The sequence below is a fragment of the Panthera leo genome, chromosome B2, assembly GCF_018350215.1.
Source record: "Panthera leo isolate Ple1 chromosome B2, P.leo_Ple1_pat1.1, whole genome shotgun sequence".
Lineage (NCBI taxonomy): Eukaryota > Metazoa > Chordata > Mammalia > Carnivora > Felidae > Panthera > Panthera leo.
This window is the reverse complement of record NC_056683.1, coordinates 86,972,881-86,999,941: the sequence shown is the minus strand read 5'-3', so window position 1 is coordinate 86,999,941 and position 27,061 is coordinate 86,972,881. Positions and strand designations below refer to the sequence as shown.

General features: G+C 37.3%; 1 protein-coding gene across 9 annotated transcripts in view; it reads left to right on the top strand.

Annotated features, from left to right (window-relative positions):
- The window catches only part of MMS22L (MMS22 like, DNA repair protein), a 161,964-nt gene that overhangs the window by 12,523 nt on the left and 122,380 nt on the right, over positions 1-27,061 (top strand). For 3 of the 9 annotated variants that reach the window (XM_042939389.1, XM_042939392.1, XM_042939393.1), the window contains 8 exons: positions 8,798-8,884; positions 11,716-11,732; positions 15,083-15,242; positions 21,239-21,417; positions 22,496-22,621; positions 23,911-23,960; positions 25,660-25,747; positions 25,842-26,019. In XM_042939389.1, the coding sequence (XP_042795323.1) occupies positions 21,254-21,417; positions 22,496-22,621; positions 23,911-23,960; positions 25,660-25,747; positions 25,842-26,019 (606 nt within the window). In that variant the 5' untranslated portion in view covers positions 8,798-8,884; positions 11,716-11,732; positions 15,083-15,242; positions 21,239-21,253. Of the gene's footprint in view, positions 1-8,797; positions 8,885-11,715; positions 11,733-15,082; positions 15,243-20,560; positions 20,666-21,238; positions 21,418-22,495; positions 22,622-23,910; positions 23,961-25,659; positions 25,748-25,841; positions 26,020-27,061 lie in introns of those variants that run through there. The other 6 variants (XM_042939390.1, XM_042939391.1, XM_042939396.1 and 3 more) reach the window with 6 other exon arrangements.

The following is a 27,061-nucleotide window of genomic DNA, read 5'->3' as shown; positions in this document are numbered from 1 at the left end:
CAAATGCTTTGAAAAATGAACAGACATTCACCCACAAAACTCAATAGTTTGAACCTAACTAAACCATTGCTTCTCAAACACACACACACACACACACACACACACACACACACAAAGTGATTCCCCTTAAAACAAAACAGTATCTGAAATATTTTAGCAGAATTCCAAAATCGTATAAAAATGAAATTGTAAAGGATATAATCCAAAATTACTAAACATGTAAAGAACCAGCAAATCTGACCAAATTTCAAGGAAAAATATAATCAACAGATTCTACAATGATCAGATATTAAAATTACCAGACAAGACATTAAAGCAGCTATTTCAGCCATGCCTAAGACATGTTGTAGGTTTGGTTTTAGACCTCTGCAATAAAGAAAATATTGCAATAAAGTGAGTCAGATGAATTTTTAGGCTTCCCAGTGCATATCAAACTTTAAACAATGCTAACCACCATCTAAGCTTTTAGTAAATTATAATCTTGCTGGTGGAGGGTCTTGCCTCCATGTTGATGGCTGCTGACTGATCATGGTTGCTGAAGATTGGGGTGGCTGTGGCAATTTCTTAAAATAGACAACAATACAGTTTGTTTCATTGGTTTACTCTTTCTTTCACAAATGATTTCTCTGTAGTATGTGACTCTGTTTGATAGCATTTTACCAACAGAAGAACTTTTTTCAAAAAGTTTAATCCTCTCAAACCCTGTCGCTGTTTTATCCACTAAGCTTATGTAATATTCTAAATCTTTTGTTGTCATTTCAACCATCTTCATAGCATCTTCACCAGGAGTAAATTTCATCTCAAGAAACTACTGTCTTTGTTCATCCATAAGAAGCAATTCCTTATCCATTCAAGTTTGATCATGAGATTGCAGCAATTCAGTCACATCTTCAGGTTTCACTTCCAATTTTAGTTCACTTGCTATTTCCACCACATCTGCAGTTATTTCCTTCACTGAAGTCTTGGGCCCCTCAAAGTCATCCATGAGAGTTGGAATCAACTTCTTACAAACTCCTGTTGTTGTTGATATTTTGATCTCTTCCCATGAATCATGAATGTTCTTAATGGCATCTAGAATGGTGAATCCCTTCCAGAAGATTTTCAATTTACTTTCCCCAGATCCATCAGAGGAATCATTATCTATGGCAGCTAGAGCCTTACAAAACATATTTCTTAAATAATAAGCAACTTGAAAGTCAAAATTACTACTTGATCCATGGGTTGCAGAGTTGATGTAGATGTTGCGTTAGCAGGCATAAAAGTAACATTAATCTCACTATACTATACATCTCTATCAGAGCTCTTGGGTGACCAGGTGCATTGTCAATGATATATTTTGCAAGGAATCTTTTTTTTCTGAGCATTAAGTGTCATCGGTAGGTTTAAAATATTCAGTAAACCACATTGTAAATAGATGGGCTGTCATTCAGGCTTTGTTTTTCCATTATAAAGCACAAGCAAAATAGATGTTGCATAATTCTCAAAGGCCCTAGGATTTTCAGAATGGCAAATGAACACTGGCTTCAACTTAAAGTCATCAGCTTAATGCATCAGCTGTATTAACCCCTAGTAAGAGTCAACTTGTCCTTTGAAACTTTGAAACCAAGTGGTAATTTATCCTTCTAGCTGTAAAAGTCCTAGATGGCATCTTCTTCCAATAGAAGGCTGTTTCACCTACATTGAAAATCTGTTGTTTTGTATGGTCACCTTCATTAATTATCTTAACAAGATCTTCTAGATAACTTACTGCAACTTCTACATCAGCTTTTGCTGTTTCCCTTTACACGCTGATGTTATAGAGAGGACTTCTTTCCTTAAACCTCATGAACGAATCTCTGCTAGCTTCAAACTTTTCTTCTACAGCTTCCTCGCCTGTCTCAGGCTTCAAATAAGTAAAGAGAATTAGGGAATTGTTCTGGATTAGGCTTCTGTTTAAGGAAATGTTATACCTGATTTGATCTTCCATGTAGACCACTGAAACTTTTTCCAAATCAACAATAAAGTTATTTGCTTCCTAATCATTCATGTGTTGTTCACTGGAGTAACACTTTTAATTTCCTTCAAGACCTTTTCCTTTGTATGCACAACTTGGTTAACTGTTTGGTACAAGGGGCCTAGCTTTTGGCCAATCCTAGCTTTTGGCATGTCTTCCTCACTAAGCTTAATATTTTCTAGCTTTTGATATAAAGTGATAGCTGTGCAACTCTTCCTTTTACTTGAACAGTTAGAGGCCATTGTAGGATTATTAATTGACCTAATTTCAATATTGCTGTGTCTCAGGGAATAGGGAGGCATGCCAAGAGGAAGAGAGACAGGGGAATGGCCAGTTGGAGCAGTCAGAACACACACAACATTTATTAAGTTCACGGTCTTATCTGGGTGTGGTTTGTGATGTCCCCAAAAAATTATAACAGTGACATCAAAAATCACTAATCATAGATCGCCATAACAAATATAACGATAATGAAAAAATTGGAGATATTACAAGAATTACTAAAATGTGACACAGAGACACAAAGTGAGTAAATGCTGTTGGAAAAAAAATGGCACTGAGAGATTTGCTCAATGCAGGGTTGCCACAAACCTTCAATTTGTAAAAAACGTAGTACCTATGAAGTGAGGTAAAACACAATATGCCTGTATAACCACCCAAGAGGTAAAAGTGAACACTCTTGAAATACATGGAATGATGTAAGTTCTCTGTAGAAAACTACAAAATGAAAAAAGAATCAAATAGAAATTTTAGAACCAAAAAATACAATATCTGAAATAAGTTCATAAAATGAGTACAACAGTAGAATGGGAAAAAAAATCAAAGAACCTGAAGTTTAATCAATAAAAACTGTACAATATGAATAACAGAAGGAGATTAAAAAGATTAGCAGAGTCTTATATACCTATAAGACAATATCAAAAGCACCAATATTCATGTAACTGAATTTCCTCAAAAAAAAAGAAAGAGATTAATGCAGAAATACACACACACACACACACACACACACACACACACACACACATATCTAAAAGAATAATGGCTAAAACTGTCCCAAATCTTGAGAAAGACAGATATTTTCAGAATCCAGAAGGCCAGTAAACCTCAAGGAGGATAAAGTTAAAGGAAATTTGTCCACACACAACATAATAAACCTTCTGGAAGCCAAAGAGAAAGAATAAAGTCTTAAACCACAGGAGAAGATGGACATACTATACATAAGTGAACAATTATTCAAATGACTACAGATTTCTTGTCAGAAAACATCAAAGCCAGAAGACAATAGATCATGAACCTTAAAATTCTGACAGAAAAGAACTGTCAAGCCAGAGTAATATATCATCTAAAAATACCCTTCAGGAATGAAGGTGAATAAAGACATGATCAGTGTCACAGACCAGGAGGCTGGAGTTCTCTCTTGTCTGGCAAAAGAGTGGACGTAATATTGAATTCAAGACCCCTGAGATCAGGAACACGACAGGGATGCCCACTCTCACTGCTGTTGTTTAACATAGTATTGGAACTGCTAGCATCAGCAATCAGACAACAAAAGGAAATCAAAGGCATAAAAATCGGCAAAGATGAAGTCAAGCTTTCACTTTTTGCAGATGACACGATATTATACATGGAAAACCCAATAGACTCCACCAAAAGTCTGCTAGAACTGATACATGAATTCAGCAAAGTCGCAGGACACAAAATTAATGTACAGAAATCAGTTGCATTCTTATACACTAATAATGAAGCAACAGAAAGACAAATAAAGAAACTGATCCCATTCACAATTGCACCAAGAAGCATGAAATACCTAGGAATAAACCTAACCAAAGATGTAAAAGATCTGTATGCTGAAAACTATAGAAAGCTTATGAAGGAAATTGAAGAAGATACAAAGAAATGGAAAAACATTCTGTGTTCATGGACTGGAAGGATAAATATCATTAAAATGTCAATACTACCCAAAGCAATCTACACATTCAATGCAATCCCAATAAAAATTGCACCAGCATTCTTCTCAAAGCTAGAGCAAGCAATCCTAAAATTTGTATGGAACCATAAAAGACCCCAAATAGCCAAAGTAATATTGAAGAAGAAGACCAAAGCGGGAGGCATCACAATCCCAGGCTTTAGCTTCTACTACAAAGCTGTAAAAATCAAGACAGCATGGTATTGGCACAAAAACAGATACATAGACCAATGGAATAGAATAGAGACTCGAGAATTAGACCCACAAAAGTATGGCCAACTAACCTTTGACAAAGCAGGAAAGAATATCCAATGGAAAAAAGACAGTCTCTTTAACAAATGGTGCTGGGAGAACTGGACAGCAACATGCAGAAGATTGAAACTTTCTTACACCATTCACAAAAATAAACTCACAATGGATAAAGGACCTGAATGTGAGACAGGAAACCATCAAAACCCTAGAGGAGAAATCAGGAAAAAACCTCTCTGACCTCAGCTGCAGCAATTTCTTACTTGACACATCTCCAAAGGCAAGGGAATTAAAAGCAAAAATGAACTATTGGGTCCTCATGAAGATAAAAAGCTTCTGCATTGCAAAGGAAAAAAATCAGCAAAAATAAAAGGCAACCGACAGAATGGGAAAAGATATTTGCAATTGACATATCAGACAAAGGGCTAGTATCCAAAATCTATAGAGAACTCACCAAACTCCACACCTGAAAAACAAATAATCCAGTGAAGAAATGGGCAGAAAACATGAATAGACACTTCGCTAAAGAAGACATCCAGATGGCCAACAGGCACATGAAAAGATGTTCAATGTCACTCCTCATCAGGGAAATACAAATCAAAACTACACTGAGATATCACCTCACACCAGCCAGAGTGGCCAAAATGAACAAATCAGGAGACTATAGATGCTGGAGAGGATGTGGAGAAATGGGAACCCTCTTGCACTGCTGGTGGGAATGCAAACTGGTGCAGCCACTCTGGAAAACAGTGTGGAGGTTCCTCAAAAAATTAAAAATAGATCTACCCTATGACCCAGCAATAGCACTGCTAGGAATTTACCCAAGGGATGTGATGCATAGGGGCACTTGTACCCCAATGTTTATAGCAGCACTCTCAACAATAGCCAAATTATGGAAAGAGCCTAAATTTCCATCAACTGATGAATGGATAAAGAAATTGCAATTTATACACACAGTGGAATACTACTTGGCAGTGAGAAAGAATGAAATATGGCCTTTTGTAGCAATGTGGATGAACTGGAGAGTGTTATGCTAAGTGAAATAAGTCATACATAGAAAGACAGATACCATATGTTTTCACTCTTATGTAGATCCTGAGAAACTTAACAGAAGACCATGGGGGAGGGGAAGGAGAAAAAAAAAGTTAGAGAGGGAGGGAGGCAAACCACAAGAGACTCTTAAAAACTGAGAATAAACTGAGGGGTGATGGGTGATGGGAGGGAGGGGAAAGTGGGTGATGGGCATTGAGGAGGGCACCTGTTGGGATGAGCACTGGGTGGAAACCAATTTGACAATAAATTTCATATTAAAAAAAAAAAATTGAATTCAAGACAGGCTAATGTCCAGGAGGAGACGAGAGCCCCAAACAGGGATTTCATCTCCATATTTATTGAGCTCATAAGATATTACCCATGTGGTAAATGTGAAGAAAGCACAAGATTTACCCACATGGTGAATGTGAAGACAACAAGATCTTACACATGTGAACACGGAGAAAACAATCAAACAGTAATCATTAACTTGTGTAATAAGCAAAGGGTCTGGGGGGCAAGTGGAATTTGTGATCAAAGTACAATAATATGCCGGCATCAGATGGAAAGTAATTTTACTCGTGATCCCATTACAATAACTTGCTACCTAACCTCAGGCACTTTCACCCCATGTGGTGGCTTTCTGCCCTAAGCTTTTTTCCAACCGATTTATGTAAGTAAAACCTATTTCCCCACAGATCAGATGAAGGGAAACTGAACGTTTACTTCCAATAGACTTGCATTAACATACAAGTGTTTGTAAACACACGTACAGAAGTGTATAAGAATAGCCAAGTGCTTAATTTACTTGCAGCAGTCTTACTCTAAAAGAAATACTAAAAGAAATACTTAAATCCTAAGTGTTTAAAAATATTGATGACTCTTGAAATAAAAAAAAATCATAATGTTGCCAGGGTAATTTTTCAATATATGTAGTGCAATTCATATGAGAACTGTAACATAAAAGGAAGAAAGTAAAGAAACCTGTACTGTGGTAAGGCCTTCACATTTTACTTGAAGTTAGTAAATATTAACTCTTATTATATTCTGAAAGATTAAATGTACATATTATGATCCCTAGGGAAATTACTACAAGTATACTACAAAGCAATATAGCCAACAAGCTAATAGATAAATTAAAATAGAATCCTAAAAAACAGTCAAATAATAAAAAAAAATACAAAAAAGAGGGAACATGGAAAAAACAAAAATAAAGCTCGAGGGGGGAAAAGCAGAAAAATAATAAGAGTAAACCTGAATACAGCCATATTAAATTAAATCATAATTATCTAAACATATCAATAAAAAAAGATTGCCAGGTTGGATGAAAAAACAAAGCCCAATTATATGCTGTTAGTAAACCAAACCACTTTTTGTAAGAAACCCATAAATAATATAAATATGTTTTCTTTGAATACAATGATATAAGAATATTAAAAGTAAGATCATTATAAAATACATTCCACGCAAATACTAATAAGAAATCTGGAATGGCCATGTTAATATCAGACAAAGCAGACTATGAAACAAGGAAAATTATCAGGAATAAACTAGAACATTTTATCATAATAAAAAGGACGATTCACTAAGAAGACATGGGATCCTAAATGTAAATGAACTTAACAGAGCTTTGAAATACCTGAAACAAAAAATGATACAAATGAAAGGAGATATAAATAAATTCTCATTTATACTTGGACATTTCAACACTCCTCTCTCAGTAATCAGTAGAGCAAGTGGAATAACAGCCAAAAACAAAAAACAAAAACAAAAACAAAAACAAAAACCAACCAGCTAGACCAAAATAGCAGAATACATATTTTCAAATGTAAAAGAAATATTCACCAACATAGGCCATATTTTGAGTGACAAAACAAACATTAACAAATATGAAAGGATTGAAATAATATAAATATGCTTTCTGACCACAATGAAATTAAACAAGAAATCAAGAAGAGAAATACCTGGAAAAGTCCCAAGAATTTGGAAATCAAGCAACACACTACAAAATAACCCATAGGTCCAGTCTCAAGAGAAACTGGAAAATATTTTTAACTAGGTAAAAATGAAAATACAGCATATCAAAATTTGTGAAATGCAGCTAAAGCATTGCTTAGAGGGAAATTAATAGCACTAAAATGCTTTTATTAGAAAATAAGTTTTCAAATCAATAATCTAAGCTTCCATCTTAAACTAGAGAGAAAATTACAACCAAAGCAAACAGAAGTAAATAAATAATAATAAGAAGAACAGAAATTAATAAAAGTTGAACAAAGAAAAACAATAGAAGGGCACCTGGGTGGCTCAGTCGGTTAAGCGTCCAACTTCGGCTCAGGTCATGATCTCACAGCTCGTGAGTTCAAGCCCCACGTTGGGCTCTGTGCTGACAGCTCAGAGCCTGGAGCCTGCTTCTGCTTCTGTGTCTCCCTCTCTCTCTGCCCCTAACCACTCGCATTCTGTCTCTGTCTCTCTCAAAAATAAATAAACATTAAAAAAAAAGAAAAAGAAAAAAAGAAAAACAATAGAGACAAGCCACACACTGGGAGAAAATAATTACAAATCGTATATATAAAACATTTCATCATCTAACATATACAAATGGCCAATAAGGACATGAAACAATGTCTCAAATCATTAGTCATTAGAGAAATGCCAATGAAAACTACTTCATACACACAAAAGTGGCTATAATAAAGAAGACGACAATAACAAATATTGACAAGGATATGGAAAAACTGGAACCTTTCTTTTTTTACATTCATTTATTTATTTGTGGGGGGGAGGGGCAGAGAGACAGGGAGAGAGGGAATCCCAAACAGGCTCTGCACTGTCAGCATGAAGCCCAGCTCAGCTCTCCAACCCACAAACCGTGATGTCATGGCCTCAGCTGAAACCACAAGTTGGACATTCAACCAACTGAGCAACCCAAGTACCCGAAAACTGGAACCTTTATATGTTGATGGTAGAAATATAAACGGTGCAGGCACTTTGGGAAATAGTTTTCAGTTTCTTAAAATGGTTAACCATAAATTTACCCAGGAATCCAGCAATTCTATTTCCACTCCATTTTCACTCAGGAAAAATGAAAGCACAAGAAAACCTGTTCATAAATCTTCATAACATTATATTCATAATACCCAAAAAGTGGAAACCACCCCCAAAGAAACCAAACTAATGACACATACAATATGGATGTACCCCAAATACATTATGCCAAGTAAAAGAAGCCATAGTTAAAGGCTGCATACTGTGTAATTCCATTTATGTGACATTATAGAAACAGCAAATATACAGGGACAGAGAAGAGATCAGTAGTTGTCAAAAACTGGGAAAAGCGAGAAGGTTCGACTGCCGTGTTTGTATAAGGGAATTTGGGTGGGAGTGATGGAACTATTTGTGTATTAATTTTGAAAGTGATTACACAACTCTGATATTTTCAAAACTCATAAAATTGAACAAAATATAAATTTTACTGTATGCAAAGTAAAATTTTTAATATTTTGTTATATTAATGTTTACTATTTCATTGATGACTTTTCTTCTACTTTGAACTGCAGAGAATGGAGTTCCTTCTATCCTTGTAACCTGAAAAATGGTAATTCTGCTTCCTTTGACCTACAGATCCGTCAGGGAACAATTATAAGGTGATGACATGGAAATTTTGCCTATATTAAATCTATCTCAGTCCTCATTGCCTAACATACCTCCCATTCCATACCATTTGGATTTGGTTTCTGCCTTATATATCTAATTATTTTATATTTCAAATTTTGTCTCTCTGATAGAATTAGAGATCTCTTGAGGGTGGGAACCATGACTTTTCATGCTTTTTACAATATCATAGTGGGGCGCCTGGGTGGCTCAGTCAGTTGAGAGTCTGACTTCAGCTCAGGTCATGATTTCACCATTCGTGTGTTCGAGCCCCGCATTAGGCTCTGTGCTGACAGCTCAGAGCCTGGAGCCTGCTTTGTATTCTGTGTCTCCCTCTCTCTTTGCCCCTCCCCCAGTCGTGCTCTATCTCTCTCCCTCTCTCAAAAATAAATAAACATTAAAAAAATATATCATAGTGATGGAAATATTTTAGAACTGTCAGTAATTCTTCTGGAGTAGAATGAAATGAAGTAGAATGAATGTTACTTGTTGGAGGAACTAAAGTACAGAATAAGAAGGTCCTCTATGCCTCTAATAAGTACCATTGTCTTCCAATTTTCAGAAACAAACCAGATGCTCAGAGAGTTTAAGAAATATATCCAAGATTATATAGCTGGAAAATTCAGGAATGCTGATCCATAAACTCTCCTTTAAACAATGATCTCTACTCCACCCTATTCTATAACCCAGTGAACAGATTCCAGTGATGCTTAATTGACATAGCCTCTTGACATTATAATAATAAAACATTAAGAGGAGGCTATAGTATTTCATAGATTCTTTAAGTCTTTGCTTCTTACAGAAGCTCAAGGGGTTAAACAGTAATTAGAGCTTTCTTCTTCTTTTTGTTTATTTTAGAGAGAAAGTGAGAGAGAGTATGCAAGCAGGAAAGGGGCAGGAAAAAGAGAGAATCTTAAGCAGGCTCCACACTCAGCACACAGCCCAACGTGGGGCTCAATCCCATGACCCTAGCTAAGATCATGACCTGAGCCCAAATCAAGAGCTGGACACTCAACCAACTGAGCCACACAGGTGCCCCAGAGGTTACGCATATTATGTAGTAGGGAACTGACCTGTGGAGCCAAAAGTTCTGGCTCTCCCCTTTCCCAAATCTGTGCCTTGCAAAATCCAGAAGATTTGGCATCCTAAAAAGCAGGAATTAGCGTAGAGATTAGTATGTAGGAAATTTATTAGGGAGCAATATTGGCAACAACCACTGGTGGAAGGAACGGGAAAAAATAGCACAGGGCAGAGGGAGATGTTGAGTTGCAGTGTAATCTCCACGAGGCCTCAGCCAACTGCTGGTTTCTCTGAAGCTGAGATAACCCTTCATAGTTATCCCAAGTTAGGGCAGGAGAAAGGAAGACTGGGCATTTATACGTCCATGCCACTGCCATTGGATATCAGATGCACCAATTTGGGCAAGCAGGCTCTTGTTCTTTCAGAACTCAAAGCAATTTTTAAAAGGGCCAACAGCCCAGAACTGGCAGCAGCACTTTGGCAGCTAGGGAAATAAGTCTTTTATTGTGTCCCATACACTGACTCTAAAGTACTTTTCTGCCCTGGAACTCTTTGAGTCTTAGAAGGGTGGCATCAGACAGATTAGCCAGAAAAAAAATGCAAAGTGAAATAATTGAAAAGTCTTTATCTCACTCACCTTCCATAGAAAACAGAAAATTACAGAAGAGTGTGTTGTAGGGACATATGAAAACACTTTTACTTATAACTGCTAGCTTTCGGAGGGAAAATCTTAGAGCTCCAAGGAAATTGATGCCTTTAAATAGACATTATGCAACAAACCTATTAATATCACTCAGGGGTTGGCAACTTTTTTTCTATAAAGGGCCAAATATTAAACAGTTTAGGCTTTTTGGACCATACATTCTTAGTTGCAACCCTCAACTCTGAAGTTGTCAGAAGAAAGCAGCCATAGACAATATGTTAACTAATAGGTATGTCTGAGTTCCAATAAAACTTAGAAAAACAGCAGTTTGCTGACTGATATAACTACCATAACTGAATGACATGAAATGTAACTCATTCCCTTTCTAGACACTGCATAACACTATGCAAACCCTAGAATAAATACATGGCTTTCATGTGAGAAAGGATTAAACTATTTTCTTGTTAAGCCACTTTTATGCTGAATTTTCTGTCACTTGTAGCTGAACCCAACCCAAATTATTATAGAAATTTACTTTATGTTTTTTTAAGCTTATTTATTTTTTTTGAGAGAGAGAGGAGAGAAAGAGAATCCAAGCAGGTTCTGCACTGCTAGGGCGGAGCCCAGTGTGGGGCCCGGACCCATGAACCGGGAGATCATGATCTGAGCCGAAATCAGAATCAGAACTTAACCGACTGAGCCACCCAGGTGCCCCCAAATTTACTTTAGATTGAGTCATCAAAGAATGCTTCTATGAGGGGGAAATGTTTTAGCCTCTATATCTTGGTGCTGTGAGAAAATAAAACTGATGGTTATTAGCGGGGGCAACTGCTAGTTGTCCCTTATATTCATATTAGCCTATCCACTAACTTTAGCTAGAATAAAGATTGTCTTTCCCAGCTTGCCTAACTTGTAGCAAGATGTGACACAGCTAAACCAAGAACAATGAAATACTGAAGGGAGTCACAAGCTGGGTGAAATGCCTAGGCCCATTTGAGTATGGACATTACGGTTTCCAATCCATCCAATACGGATGCAATCCATATAAGTGTATGCAGTATGAACAACTCCTGGGATTGAATTTAGAGGCTTACATGCCCTTTTCCCTTTTTCTCCTTCCTGCCAACTGGAATATACATGTGCTGGCTGTAACAAGAACAGATTTCATGGACTAAAAGGTGAACTTTAAATAGAGGCTGCATGTTATAGAGACACAAGATTTAAGGCTCCTGAGATCCTGCTACTATGCTACACCACCAGGTCTAGAATGATTCTATGACTCTCATGTGAGAGGGAAAGATAATTTTTCTTGTTAAGCCACAGTTATTCTGAGTTTTTTTCTGTCATTTGCTGCTTTACCCAACTCAAGCTATTATAGAAATTTATGCTAAAATGAAGGGCCAACAGAAGTCTCTATGAGGGACAGAGGTTTTAGCTAAGATGTCAAGGATGAAAAGCAGCAGGACTAGAAAATGCAAGAGGGGAAAAAAACAGTTCTGGCATAAGGCAGTTTGCACTAACATTTTGAGGCAGGAAAGAATATGTGAAAAGAACTGAAAGAAGGTCCATGTGGCTGATCATTTGAGAAAGAAGTGGAGAGTGGTGTAAGGTAAGACTGTGGACATAGGAAGGGGTCAAATCACAAACGTGAAGAGTCTAGATTTCTCTCTAACTATAGCTAGAGGCCACTGAAGTATTTTAAGCAAGGAAGTGTTTTGATCCAAGTTCCCTTGGCAGCGGTAGATGACTGCCCCCTAACACCTGATTTCCACTGGCCTTCCAGCCTCCTCCTGTTGATATCACCTGAGCCCTCTAGGCGGTCCTCTTGAACAAGCTTCCTCCCAAGACACCTCAGGTCTGGCTCCCTTCCTCAGGACCCATTTACTGTGTACCCACAACAGTGGTAGTAGTACAGCTCACTCCCTCCACAGCACTCTCTCTTTGCCTGCCACCACAAGCCATGCCAGCCAACCTTTTGCCTTTATATTTGTCAGCACAAAGACAGGGACCTGTGTGCCTCAAATGCCAGGAGCTACATGTGAGCCTTTCACAGTGGTTCTCTCAAGCTCACCTCCCTTGCCTTGGGAAAAAAAGGTGGGGCGGGGGGGCGGCGGGGGAAGACACTGTAGATTTCCACATGTAGTCTCTAAATAAACCCTCACTCTTGAAACTCCAACCCCTAGTGAATTTTTTTTTATACATAGACTAAAATTAAATGTTCAGCTAATGCTGATAAAAAGCAAATTTTGGCCATCTCTTTTGCAATAGTGACCTAGTACCTCAGTCAGAATATTGGGTACCTTACAGTACTTCTCAGATTTGTGCCTCGCTGAAATTCTAAGGCTAAGAAAGTACAATTATAACAACTTTCAAAAATATTTCCCCCCAAAAGATATGATTATTAATAGTTAAACACCAGATATAATATTTTATTCATTTAGTCAAAAGTAATTTAAGGACCTACTTACTATATGCAGGTACCATCCTAGACACAAAGCACATAATAATGGACAAATCTCAAGTGAATGGTCTACTGAGGAGACAGATATGGGCACAATTATTCTGTCTACAATATGTAAAGTATATTATTATGTGTATATTCTATATATAAAAATTATGTGTTATACTTGTATGACATGAAAATCTAACCTGGAAATGTTTAGAAAAGAACAGTAGAGCATCAATGCAACCTTCAGTAATCATACTGGAATATTGCCGACTAAGGAAAAATGCCCCAGCCCTGGTGTTCAGAGTTTTTATTGGGGCTCCTGTACATATGTGTGATCAAATTGTTACCCACGTGGTTTATCTCAGTATTCAGGTTGACTGATACTGCATGACCCAAAAGCCCACCCTAAATCACACTGTTGGTACTTTGGATGAGGCCAGGTCCACCCTAAACCATACTGTCAGCCTATCCAGTATGACCCAAGACCCCCAGGCAAAAAGACAGTCTTATAAAACAAAGTCAAATCCCTGTTTGGATCATGTTAAATTCTACATACCTGCTAAGGCCTTGTCATTTCAAGATTCCCCCAGATTAAACTGGGGAAGAATCTACTTCCCAAGTTCACTCACACTAGTTGTTAGGATTCATCGTGAACTGCTGGACTGAGGGCCATAGTTCCTCAATGGCTGTTGACCAGCATTTGCCCTCAGTTTTTGCCACATGGTCCTCTGTAACATGGCAGTTTACTTCACCAAATGACCAAGTTGAGAAGAGGGAGAAACTGCCATTGAGAGAGAGAGTGCTAGCAAGATGGAACTCACAGTCTTTTGAATTCTAATCATAGAAATGATATGCCATCAATTTTTGCTTTATTATATTAGTAGCAAGTCATTAGGTTTAGTCCACACTCAAGTGGAGAAGATTACATAAAGGCATGAATACAAGGTAGCAGAGATTATTTGGGGCCATGTTATAAACTGCCTACTACAGTGGGCCTAGGGAAAAAGGGGAGGGGAGAGGGAGCGGTTGAAGGTAGAAAGAAGAGGGGTAATTGATGAATCAAGCTTCTGGAGACAAAACGAAATGGAATGAGAGCACATGCAGGAGGGAAAGATGTTAAATGTAGAGAAAAATGAATGCGGGTCAATATTAAAATTTTCCTGGATCCAGATGTTTAAGGTTCTTATATGATGTGACCCAAAGCACCAAAGAGCTGCAGGAAAATTCCTTTTACTATACAGAAAACTTGTTCCTTCTTAACTAACTAAACCTCCCCATTGCTACTGAAGTAGTCTTTTAAATCATGATATCTATGCAGAGAGTAGCACTTGAAACATTAACTATCTGCCACATTAAATTAGTGTAATAAAATACTTGAGTTGATAGAAAGTCAACTGAAGGTGGGTTTTATACACACTGGCAATAGATAGCTCATAGAGAAAACCGTATTTTCATAACTGAGTTAGCTATCTTAGTGGATCCTCAACAATGGCCAATTGTATACTAAGATCATTAGAACTGGATTTAGTATTGGTCAGATTTTACCAAAATGCTAAATCCAATTCTAAGCTCAAAAGCAATTACTATAGAGGTAATATGACCCTTGGTTTCATTTCAGGTACAAATGGTCTTAAACTTTAAGATTTCAATTAAAGTGGTGATAACACTTCTGAAATTGAGGGCTTTAACCTTTGGGTTATATTAGATTCAGTTGAATTCTATAAGGTTTCCTTATGAAAAACATGGCATTCATATTAAATTGTTTGACTTTGAGTCCGATGACATAATAATAAATAGATGATTTATATATATACTTAAAATGAAACAGTAAGTCAGAATGGGTTCACTAATACAAGATTCAAATTCTATCATATGTCTTCCCCTTGTGAATGTTGGAAAAAAATCACAAAACTATGCTACCTGAATACTTAATTTTTCATTATAAATCTCAAATAGTCACTCAGTACCCCCAGACATTTCTACTACACTTCCCTAATACACCTTTTAAACTCACCAATATGATGACACATCTTATCTCTCCTCAAATCTCTAACAACCACTCTTTTCTCTCACTTCCAGTTGATATTTCACAGAGAAACTGGATGAAATAAAACACACACTACCTCAAATTCCAACCACCCAGTTCACCAACTTCAGCTACCTTTACCTGGATATCTTTCATTCTTCCTGTTAAGGAGAAATTGTCCTTGATCCTATTAGAGGATACATCATCTATGTAGTGAGTACAGTCCCCCTTGTCCTCCATGTCCGCAGTCCTGCAACCATTCCCCTTCTCTTCAACATCATCAACTTTTCTCTTTATACTTGTTTATTTCCATAGCCTCACAAACATGTTCTAATATTTCTTGTCTTCAAACCACCATCTCTTGATGCCCACATCTCCTTCCTGCCCTCAGTTTTTGCTTTAAATTCCTGGGTAAAGTTTCTATATTTGCTGACTTACCTCCCATTTTCTATCCATCCCAGTATAATCTGACATTTCCCCCTACAACTCTACTATTTTTCTTTTAAAAAAATGTTTTTTAAATGTTTATTTGTTTTTGAGAGAGAGATAGAGAGAGAGAGAGAGAGAGAGAGAGAGAGAGAGGCAGAACATGAGTGAGGGAGGGGCAGAGAGGGAGATACAGAATCCGAAACAGGGTCCAGGCTCCAAGCTGTCAGCACAGAGTCCAACGCAGGGCTCTAACCCACGAACCATGAGATCATGATCTGAGCCAAAGTCGAACACTTAACTAACTGAGCCACCCAGTCACCCCTCCCCTACTATTCAACTAAAATGGCTTTTATTGACATCAATAAGGACTTACATCTTGCCAAACTCAATAATTAACTTGCTTTCTCTTATTATTCCACTTAACCAGCATTTGATATACAGTTGACTCTTGAGCAATATGGGTTTGAACTGTGCTGGTCTACTTACATGCAGATTTTTTTACAGTGGAGTACTGTAAATGTATTTTCTCTCATACATAATAAAATTTTCTCTAGCTTATTTTAATACAGTATATAACATGTATAGCATACTAAATATGAGCTAACCAACTACTTATGTTATTTGTAAGGCTTCCAGTCAACAATAGGCTACTAGTAATTAAGTTTGGAGGAGTTAAAAGTTACATGTGGATTTTTAACTGTACTTGGGGTCAGTGTCACTAACCCTAACAAAACAGATATTCCAGGAATACACCCTCTATTCTGTTCCATTGACTGTCTATCCTTACCCCAATACCATACTGTTTTGATTATTGTAGCTTTATAATAAATCCAGAAATCAGGTACTGTGAATCTTCCAACATTCTTCTTACCACAAAATGTTTTGGTTATTTTAGATCCTTTGCATTTCTATATCAATTTCTGAAAGCATTTGTGAATTTCTACAAAAGGAAGAACCATTGGGATTTTGATTGGCATGCCATTGAATTTGTAGATAAATTTTGGAAGAAATCTTAACAGTATTGAGTCTTCCAATTCACTATCATGTTATATCTTTATATTTAATTGGTATTCTTAAATTTCTCTTGGCAATATTATATAATATTCAGCATACAAAATCCTGTTTATATTTGTTAGATTTATCTTTGAGAACTTTTGATGCTATTAAAATGGTATTGCTTTTTACACTGTAATTTCTAAGTGTTCATTGCTTGTCTAGAAAATCAATCCTTTTTTGTATACTGACATTGAATGCTTCCACCCTGAATATATTAATTAGTTCTAGTAGCTGTTTTTGTATATTCTTAAGGATGTTCTACATAAATGATTATGCCATCTGATAATGATTGCAGTTTTACCTTCTCCTTTCCCATCTATTTCAGCCTCATACCCTTTGGATCGGTTAGTTATCTCCAATACAATGTTGAATAGAAGTAGACAAAAGTAGACATCATTGCCTGTTCTCAGTCTTCTGGAGAAAGCACTCATTTTCATGATTTCAGTAGGTTTGCCAAAGTTGCCATTTTCAGGTTTAGGAAATTTTCTTTTATTCCTAGTTTGCCAAGTTTTTATCATGAATGGATACTGAATTTTTCAAGTGATTTTTTTTTTTGCAGATTAAGGTGAGGACATGGTTTGTCTTTTTAGTTTGTTGATATAATGAACTGCCATGATTGTGTTTAGAAACTTTAACCAAACTTGCATTCCCAAAATGAACCTGATTTTCTTAGTATAGGTAATCTTTTTTTATATATATTGCTGGATTTTATTTGGTAAAATTTCTGTCTCCATGTGAATGATATTGTATTGTAATTTTCTTTGTCATGTTTTGATATCAGTATAATGTTTGCCACATTAAATGAGTTTTGAAGTATTTCATCCTCTTCTATTTTCTTGAAGAGTTAGTAGAGAAGTGATATTATTCCTTCTTTAAATGTTTGGGAGAATTCAATGGTAAAGCCATTTGGTCCTGGAATGTTCCTTGAAAAAACTCTGTGTGTGTGTGTGTGTGTGTGTGTGTGTGTGTGTGTGTGTGTGGTGAGAAAGAGAGAGGAGTTTTTTTATCTTGTTTTATTTATTTAAGTAATCTCTATAACCAACACAGGGCTTGAACTCACAACCTCAAGATCAAGGGTCACATGCTCCTCCTACTGAGCCAGCCAGGCTCTCCAGAGACAGTTTTGTGGTTATGTTTGTTTGTTTTGTTTTAATTTTGAGAGAGAGAGAGTGCACACACACGAGGGGAAGGACAAAGAGAGAGGAGAGAGAAAATCTCAAACAGGCTCTGTGCCAATAGTACAAAGCCTCATGAGGAACCGTGAGATCATGACCTGAACTGAAATCAAGGGCCAGCACTCAAGTGACTGAGTCAACTCAGGTGCCCCAGAAGCTTTGTTTTTTTTTTTTTTTTAATTAAAATTACTATAATGGATATAGAACCATTCAAGTTTTCTTTTTCTTCTTTTGTGAGCTTTGGCAGTTGGTGTCTTTCAAAGAATTTGTCCATTTCATCTATGTTTGTTGGCATAAAAAAATGCTAATATGCTTATCCTTTTAATGTCTGTAACAGTCTGTAGTGATGACAGATCTTTAATTCCTGATATTAGTAATTTGTGTTTTCTCCCTTTTTCTTGATAATTCTGGCTTAAAAGTGTATCAATTAAATTCATCTTTTCAAAGAAACACCTTTTGATTGCATTTATTTCCTCTATTCTTCTGTTTCATTTCAATTTTTTCTCTTTATGTCCTTCATTGTGCTTGATTTGGTTTTATTTTGCTGTTTTTTTTTTCTAGTTTCTTTAGAAATTTAAATCATTAACTTAGGTCTTTTTTCTTCTCTAATGTAAGCAGTTAAAATAAAAAAAATTACTGTGCTTTCATTTCATTTAATTCAAAATATTTTTTTCATTTTCTTAGTGATTTCTTCTTTGACCCATGGGTTTATTAGAAGTGTGTTACTTAATGTCCAAATATTGAGAGATTTATTGCAGATATCCTTCTGTTATTTGTTTCTAGGTTAATTCCATTGTGGTCAGACAATATACTTTGTATGATTTCAATCTTTTAAAGTTGATGACATTTGATTTCTTGCAAAGAATATGGTCTACCTTAGTCAATGTTCTGTGTGCATTTATAAAGTGTGTATTCTGCTATTGTTAGGTAGAGTCACCTATAAATCTATCAATTAGGTCAAGTTGGTTGGTGGTACTATTCAAGTCTATACTAATCTATTTGTTCTACCAATTAGAGAGAGAGAAGTGTTCAAGTCTGCAATTATTGATTTGGGTATTTCTTCTCTAAGTAATAATATTTTTCCCTTTCCATATATTAAAGCTCTGTTACACATTTAGTATTGTTATGTCTTTTTGATATAAAATTTGCCCCTTTTTGTCAGATTCGCTCTCTCTCTCTCTTCTGCCTGGACTCTAGTCTAGGAGCCTGAACTTTATAGCTTACATGCTTGCCCTCTGTTTTTAGGTTGGCTGCAGCCATTGAAAAACTCCAGTTGGGACATTGAAGTGTGGAGGGAAAGTGGTTTGGGTACTTAATCCTTCTAGCTCCTCCCTCTTGGGTTGGAGGTTGGTCGTAGCTATGTTCCTCAGGTAGGTGGCTGTCTCCTACTGCAGTATGTCTCCCACAGCAGTACATCTCCTTGGGCTCTAGTAATCACTCTGTCCCCAAATCTCTTAGGCTTAAGGATGATAATGACTCTGATGAGTTCTGGATGCTTCACCATTAGTTTTTTGTTTTCCAATAACCCTGTCCATATCTTTAAAAATGGCCCTTTGATTAAACTATCTTTAATTACCTCTCTTGAGTATGCTGTTAATTTGTCAGGGATTCCTACTGATATGCATTACAGTACTAGCTTAAATTATTTACAAAGAAGTTATTTGGTTCTTCTCATTCTACTCACTGGTTCAACCAAGTTGATCACTCATCAGATGCTTGAAAAAGGAAAAAGGAATCTATCTGCATGTTTTGATTAGAGGAAGAAATAATTATCTGTTGACCCAATTCTCCTAAACACAGTGCCAGGTCCCAATATTCTCATAACTAGGCACTATTTCCTAGGGATTGTTGTAGATGACACTATGTGTCATGCTAGAACTCCACACGAACCATAAAAAAAGCTGCAGCGGTACCCAACAAAGCATCAAGTCGCAGGGCACATCATCTGTACATAATAGACATAACACCCATCACAGTATCCCTAGGTTGCAGTCAGAATAGAGGTCATGTTGTGTTTTTCTCCTTACCTCATCCCATTTCTTAGAAAATGTGCATTATTTGGTTTGAACAGAGGAGTTATGACAGGTTCCCTGTGAATTAAACACAGGACAAACTATTCTGGAGCAATGGGCAATGGGGAACACTCAAAATTATAAGACGAATGAATGAGCAATTCTCCTGTTTTTCTTGAATTTGAAGTGACTGACATGCCTAAAAGTGTTATCTCTGATTTAGACTGGAAAGTCTTCTTAGTAGATTTTAAAGAATACTTTCAAATATAAAAATGCTGCACATGGGCTATACCTTTACAAAAGCGACCAGGTTTAAGCGACTTAAACATGTCCAGATGTATTGCACATAAGGAGAGCAACAGTTGTATACCGAAAGCAAGGGACATCTGACCTATTCAGTGCTTCCATACACTGGATTAGCTTATTTTTGCACTTGCCTTGCCCACAAAACATTAACAATAGGCATCCTCGATCTCAACAAAGGACTTGCGGGCACCAGCGCGGCAAGAAGTGATTATGGAGCCGCTCTGGGTGTGAATGAGACACCCGCTTCGGGCTCACTTGAGCAATACTCCTTACTTGGGTCCTGCCCGAAGAAAACCCAGCTGTCCCTAGGCCTTGCTCACCTCAGCCTCGGTACCAGTTTCGTTGCCCGGTGAGGCCCCACCTTCCAGCCAAAGGAACCAATTAAAGCTACAAGCACACACTCACTAAAAAAACAAAAAGCAGCTCGCCGCACTTAGTCCTTGGCAGACAGACTCTCGCGAGAACTCGCGGAGAGCCGGCGGGTCCTACGTAGACGTCACGAGCCGACCTCCGGGGCGGACTGCGCCGTGGCCCCGCCCTTCCTGAGCGCGCGTCCGCCGTGGCGGGAATTTCGCCTGTTTCTGATTTAGACCCCACCGACGCCGCGGTTCTAGACTGGACAGCTGGGGCGGATCTCCGGGACCGAAAGTGTGAGCCGGTACGCCGTGCACCGAACGAGGGGCGCCCCGGTGCGCAGGACACCTGCTTCCCTCGATCTGTGCCCGGCCCGCGCTGGCGGAACTTGCCTCCCGGCGGGGAGAACTAAACTTTGGCGTCGGGCGGTCCTGATCCTCAACACCCCCCCACCCCCCCCCCCCACGGAGAGTGCAAGGGAGCTTTTCCACTTCACTGATGGGAACACTGGTTCCGTGCTGTTTGGTAACGTAGCGGGCTGCGCAGGACCCGGCGGGGGCGGGAGTTTAAGCTGGATCTGTCCTGCAAACATTTCTTTTCTCGCTGTTCGGGCTGCAGAGTCGAACCTAGAGAGCAGATATGAAGTTCCTGCCACAGCCAGTCGGGGGTGCATTCTACCTAAATAGAAACAGCCTTTCTATCGGGGTGTCGGTGTGGGGAGAGTTGAGGAATTGGCTTCTCGGGCTTTTTTCTTTGTGCTTGGGGGGGACGTTTTGAGAACTTTCGGAGGTCACTCCCAATCTCTTGGCCCCATCTCCTGGAATCTTATCACAATTTCTTTGGAGTCCTGAATGATTATGAATCCCAAACATTTCAGGACAGGAAGTACATAATGGATAACTGTTCCGCCGCGTCGATGTTCCTGACCGACAGCTTGGAACTGGAGCTGGGGACAGACTGGTGCAAACCCCCATGTTTTTCCTGTGGTTTTGACAACCGAGGAGGAGGAAGTCATTTTTCTGGAGAGTCCTACCTTTCTAGCGGATCCCTTAAGCGGTGGGTAAAAAAATCGGAGACTTTATCTTTCCCTTATCAGATTTTTCAGCAGTGTGTGAGGAATGTTCCTTAATTATGATTTCAGTCCATTAAACTTCGATGTTCAAGCATTGTTTTTATAAAACGTTTTTGTATATCACATGGTTTCAGGCTGTCAGTTCTGTTGTCGGTTTCCTGGTTGGAGCATACCTAAAAGATTTTGCGATATTAGGAAGAAATTCTGGCTACCTATGTTTTCTTATTTTCCTGCTACCTCAGCTTTTGGGTAGGAAGCTGGCTATTAATTTCCCTTTTGCTTAAAGTGAATTCCGAACTAGCTGGGTTTTTTGAAATGGTATAACCCTCTAAAACATGAAATAATATTGTGGAGCTTCACAGTAATTCTTAAGTTAGACATGCACATTTTTTTGTTGTCTTTGCCCCAGTTCTAATTCTGTGTATCTGTACACAGAAGTCTTATAGACTTATTTTTGTTTTAACTTTTGAAGAAATTATGCCAGATTGTGTAAGTTCACAAGAATGCTGTTGTTCAAAGTTCTTGCCTTGGGCAGATGTACACAAATTGCAGTAAAACTGCAGTTACTGAAATATTTTGGGAGTACCTGCTGAAGCAGTTTCAGTCAGAAAGGAAACCATTTTTGTTGATTTTATAGTTGTTCCTTGTTTGAGACCGTAAAAGAGATTACTAAGTTTGATTATGCTCCAGACATGGCTTAGAGTAACTTTCAACTGTTTTAAAAATTAAATGTCCCCTCAAAGGATGAAATTCTTCAACTTAAGATCACAGGCAAAAGTATGTTCCTTAGACTTCTTTTTGGGATTTTTCCCTGAGTTACATTGCTCTTTGTTATACTTTTTTTTTTTTTTTTTAATCACTGTATTTGACTGAATCTTTCATACAGTCTAAATGTAGTATTCCTGACTAGGTAAGGTATCAGGTATCAAGGCATATCATGACCTTGACATTATTGTCCACATGTCATGTACAATATGCATTAATATAATGACAAAAAAAGGTATGCCATAGTATGGGATTTAGCATACTTTTTATGAGATTAAATCATAGTTTTCCTTTCAGGTTAATTTTGAATCTTGACCCTTTACCAACTAATTTTGAAGAAGATACAGTGGAAATATTTGGCATTCAGTGGGTTACAGAAACAGCATTAGTGAATTCATCTAGAGTGCTCTTCCATTTATTCAGGTATGTTTTGGGGTTTTTTTTGTTTTTTTTTTTTAACTGCTTTTGAGCGTAGATGCTATTCAGTTTTGTAAGTTACTTTGCTGGGTGGTTGTTAATGTCAGTATTACAAAAGCACCTGTAGAGTTGTTCATGTTCTTGATTATCAGTACAACAATCAAGTAGTGATGTTTGATGGAGGAATGATTTGCGTGAGTTTTGTCTGTTTTAGTGAGTCTTTATTATTTTTCAGACTTTTTATTCTTCTATATTTGACATCAGGTATTGAAGACAAATGTTTAAGTCTTTGAACTATATTATATTTTGGAAGCAAACTGAAATACTACTTTTGTTGCTGAATCGTCATAATGTTTCATTGAGTTTTAGAGAATGAATTCCGACTTTGTCCAAATAGATCTTTCAGACTGTAATATGATTAATTTGGACAACATTAAAAATTTTAACAATTTTCGAACATATGCAAATGTAGAATCACTACCATAATGAACCTTCACGTATCCTCCCTGAGTAGCAATAAACATCAGGGTTTTATTGCATTTCCTGCATCTATTCCTTTCCCTCCTTTTTTTGGTTTAAGTATTTTTAGCAGAATCCAGGCATCATGTTATCTCACTCTTAAATATTTCTTAAATATTTCTGTTAAGCGTTCGACTCAGGTCATGATCTTAGAATTTGTGAGTTTGAGCCCCTCATTGGGCACTGCACTGACTGCTCAGAGCCTCCTTGGGATTCCCTCTCACTCCCTCTCTCTGTCCCTCCCCTGTTCACACACATGCTGTCTCTCGAAATAAATAAATAAACATTAAAAAAAAAAAAGCAGCTAGGAAGAATGACAGGAGATTAGTATCAAAGAATTCAGCGGGGACATCTATATATCTTTCCTTGATAACTCTAAATTATTCTGTTCCTTTTCTGAACTGTTGTAGAACTGTCTGATACAATTTAACATTTCATTATATAACTGTTAACCTAGGATTTTTATATAAGTATCATTAGCTTTTAAGGATACACAGTATCTCATTGATAGTGAAATCTATGGTATTTATAATTACATATACATATATATAGCTTTTAATAGATATTTTTTGGAAGGCCAGACAAAGGCATGTTCTATCTTTTCATAGTCTTCACTATCTGAATAAACATTCACAAAGTATTTTAAACATCATCCATAAATGAGAGGCTATGCAGCACTAAGGCTATGTAATAGATTTAGAAACATTATGCCTTTAACTGTTACATGCTTTAAACTGTGAGGAAATTAACTCTCACCTTCAATTTTTTAAAATTAGGCAACAGCTATACAACTTGGAAACCTTATTACAGGCCAGCTGTGATTTTGGTAAGTTTTAAGTATGTTTAATGGCAAAAAGGAATGGTACTCCCATTACAGTGAATTGCACATCTGTCTATGATGCATTATTGGGATATCATAATAATACAGAGGAAGAACCATTAGATTAGAGGTTCAGGATAGTGTTTGGTGTTCAGAAAAAATATGACACTTAAATTTTGTTGTAGCTGAGATTTATAGTATTTTTCCATATTTGTGATAAAATTGATTTAAGACTAAACAGTTCTGAAGTGAATTAGCAACTTGCTTTGAGGGTGGGGAGTGGGATGGAGAGCTTATAAGAGAAATCAGCAGACTTCATGCTGTTTTCTTTCTGTTTGTTTTTGACCTTAATGGATTACTGATTTGGAGGGTTCAGTATAGTAAAGGGAGTGAAGAGAATTGAAGGGCAGTATGGTTTAACGCAGGCTAGCTGCTTCTCCTTTTTGTCAGTTTTGGTACAGTGTAGTCATTAGAATCATGGCACTGTGGTCAGCCCAGGTTCCAATCCTAGTTAACTGTTGGTCTCACACCAGGTACTAGTTCCAGGTACTAGTTCCCACCTCATTGAGTTCTTGTGAGGATTAAATGGTATCCCGGATGTGAAGTGCTTAGGCTAACATCTGTTGTTAGTGATGCCCACCAACTAAAGATCACCTGGAACACACCTTTGGTCAATGAAGGGTTTAGTAGCTTACTGATCATGAGGAACAGTTGGGGCTTCTCAGAGAATAGGGAGGGGCTTGTGATAGGGTTTACACTCTATTGGCTGATTTGGAGTAGAGTTTAAGAGGGCTTGGACTTTATTTTGGATTGGATGCTGTTAAGCAGGGAGAGTGTCATCAATTAAATGTGTTAATTTTTGTCTAGGAGATGGGACAAAGAAAGGCTAGAGAGGGTTCTAATTAGTAAAGAAGCAGGAGTCATGTTAGCTGCAAGAGGAGTTTGTTTTTGTATTTTGTTTTTCTGTGATTGCATAGTGCCTTGTTTCTGTATTCAGACATGATTACAGAGAGGTTTTGTTTTTGTCTTGTTTCACTGTAATCACAGAGTGGCCCTGTCTGATTATTGTTGATATTTTATGGAAACTTTAATTTCAGTAGGGAACTTCATGACCTAGTTGTTAGCTATCAGCTGTCAGGGCTGTTTTGTTTTGTTTCTCGGTATGTGCCCAGTAAATGTTGAGTATTATTTATCACCTGAGTCCCTGCTGCATGCCAGGTACTGTGTAAGGTGATAATGAATCAAAGTGGAAAAATATGCTGCTGAGGAGTTTGCAGTTGGTAGGACATACAGACACACGAGCATAGATAAGTGTGGTACATGGAAAAGTGTAGTCATAGTGGCCTGTATAAGCTGCGGTGGAGCCAGGGGCTTCATCTATTAGTGTGCCTGTCACAGAGTGATGCCGGATCTTGGTCTACAAAGATGAGGAAAAAATAGGTAGGCAAAAGTTGTGGGGACAGGAGGAGTTCCAGGTAGAGACAACTGTATAAACAAAATCACTGAGGTATGTTAAAACAAATTCAGGGAGCGGAAAGTGGTAATTATTTTTGGTGGGAATCAGAATGTATGATAGTGATGAATTTTGAAGGGATGAAATCACAAACGATGAATTGCTGCTTGTATGGCTTACAAAACTTTTTTTTGGTCACTGCCCACTGATCAGTTATTTAAACTATGATAACACTTATCTATTTTGTTTCAGGGAAGATATCAATTCTACACAGCAAAGCAGACAATATTAGGCAGCAGTGTGTGACATTTCTTCATTATGTTAAAGTTTTCATCTTTAGGTAGGATATCAAAAGAGTATCTTGATCACCGCATGAATTTCTGAGTTCAGGTTCATCCAGACTCTGGTTATTTATGTATGTAATTGTTTTTTAGGTACCTGAAAGTACAGAATGCTGAGAGTCATGTTCCTGTCCATCCCTATGAGACTTTGGAGGCACAGTTTCCCTCTGTGTTGGTTGATGAGCTTCATGGATTACTCTTATATGTTGGACATCTATCTGAACTTCCCAATATTAATCTAGGAGCATTTGTAAATCAAAACCAGATTAAGGTTTGACTTGTTTTATTTAATTTTTAAATCATCAGTTTTTTCTTCACACAAAGAGTATTCATTCAAGAATGAGGGAAATTAGTCAAGAGTGCAGCCCAGACTCCCTGAGTTGAAATTCTGGCTCCTCTTTTTAATTATGTGCCATTGGGCATGTAACACCTCTCGACTCAGTCTCCCCATTGTATAACTGATAAAGCTTCCTAGAGTTATTTAGGACAATTAAGTACATTAAAATTAAAGTGCTTAGAATATAATATACACTAAATCGGTGATAGCTATTCTCAATTCCAATTTATAACGTGCAAATGTGTAAAAGTTTCAAAGCAAATAAAATAACCTCCATTTTTAAAAATTTGTATCATTTTTCCCATTGATAAAGGCTTGGGCAAACCCTAGTTTATATTACAGTAAGATTCAAGATCACCTTATACAAGTTACACTTTCAAAACTGTATCATAATGTCTGTTCTTTGAAACCTTCTGAAATAGGATTTAAGATTGTTTTGATTGTGCCCTTTTTTTCAACCTGTGGTAATCATCCCTAATGAAGTTTGGGGTTTTTGTTTGTTTGTTTTTAAGCTTATTTATTTTGAGAGAGCGTGCACATGCATGCAGTGCGGATCCAGACTTGGGCTCGATCCCAACACAGTGAGATCATGACCTGAGCCGAACCCAACTGACTGAGCCACCTAGGCGCCCCTGAAGTTTGGTTTTTAAAAATTTGTACTGATAGCATGACCCAGTTTATAGATGTAATTAACAAATTCTTCATAGGAAAATGTGAGCTTATATGAATGGCAAGTTGTAATTCCCTATGGAATATTCCCTGAAATCTCAACTTCTTTCATTCTGTTTGACTCTACCAGTTTGAATAACATTATTTTTAGGAATGTAACTTTGCCAAAATGTAATGTACAAATAAATGTTTATATATTTCTATGAAATAGAACAATAACAAAAAAAATGCACTCTTCTTATCAGGGACCAATATATTTAATATTAAAAGTAAATAGAGTCCCAATTGAATTCCCAGGTTAATCTGT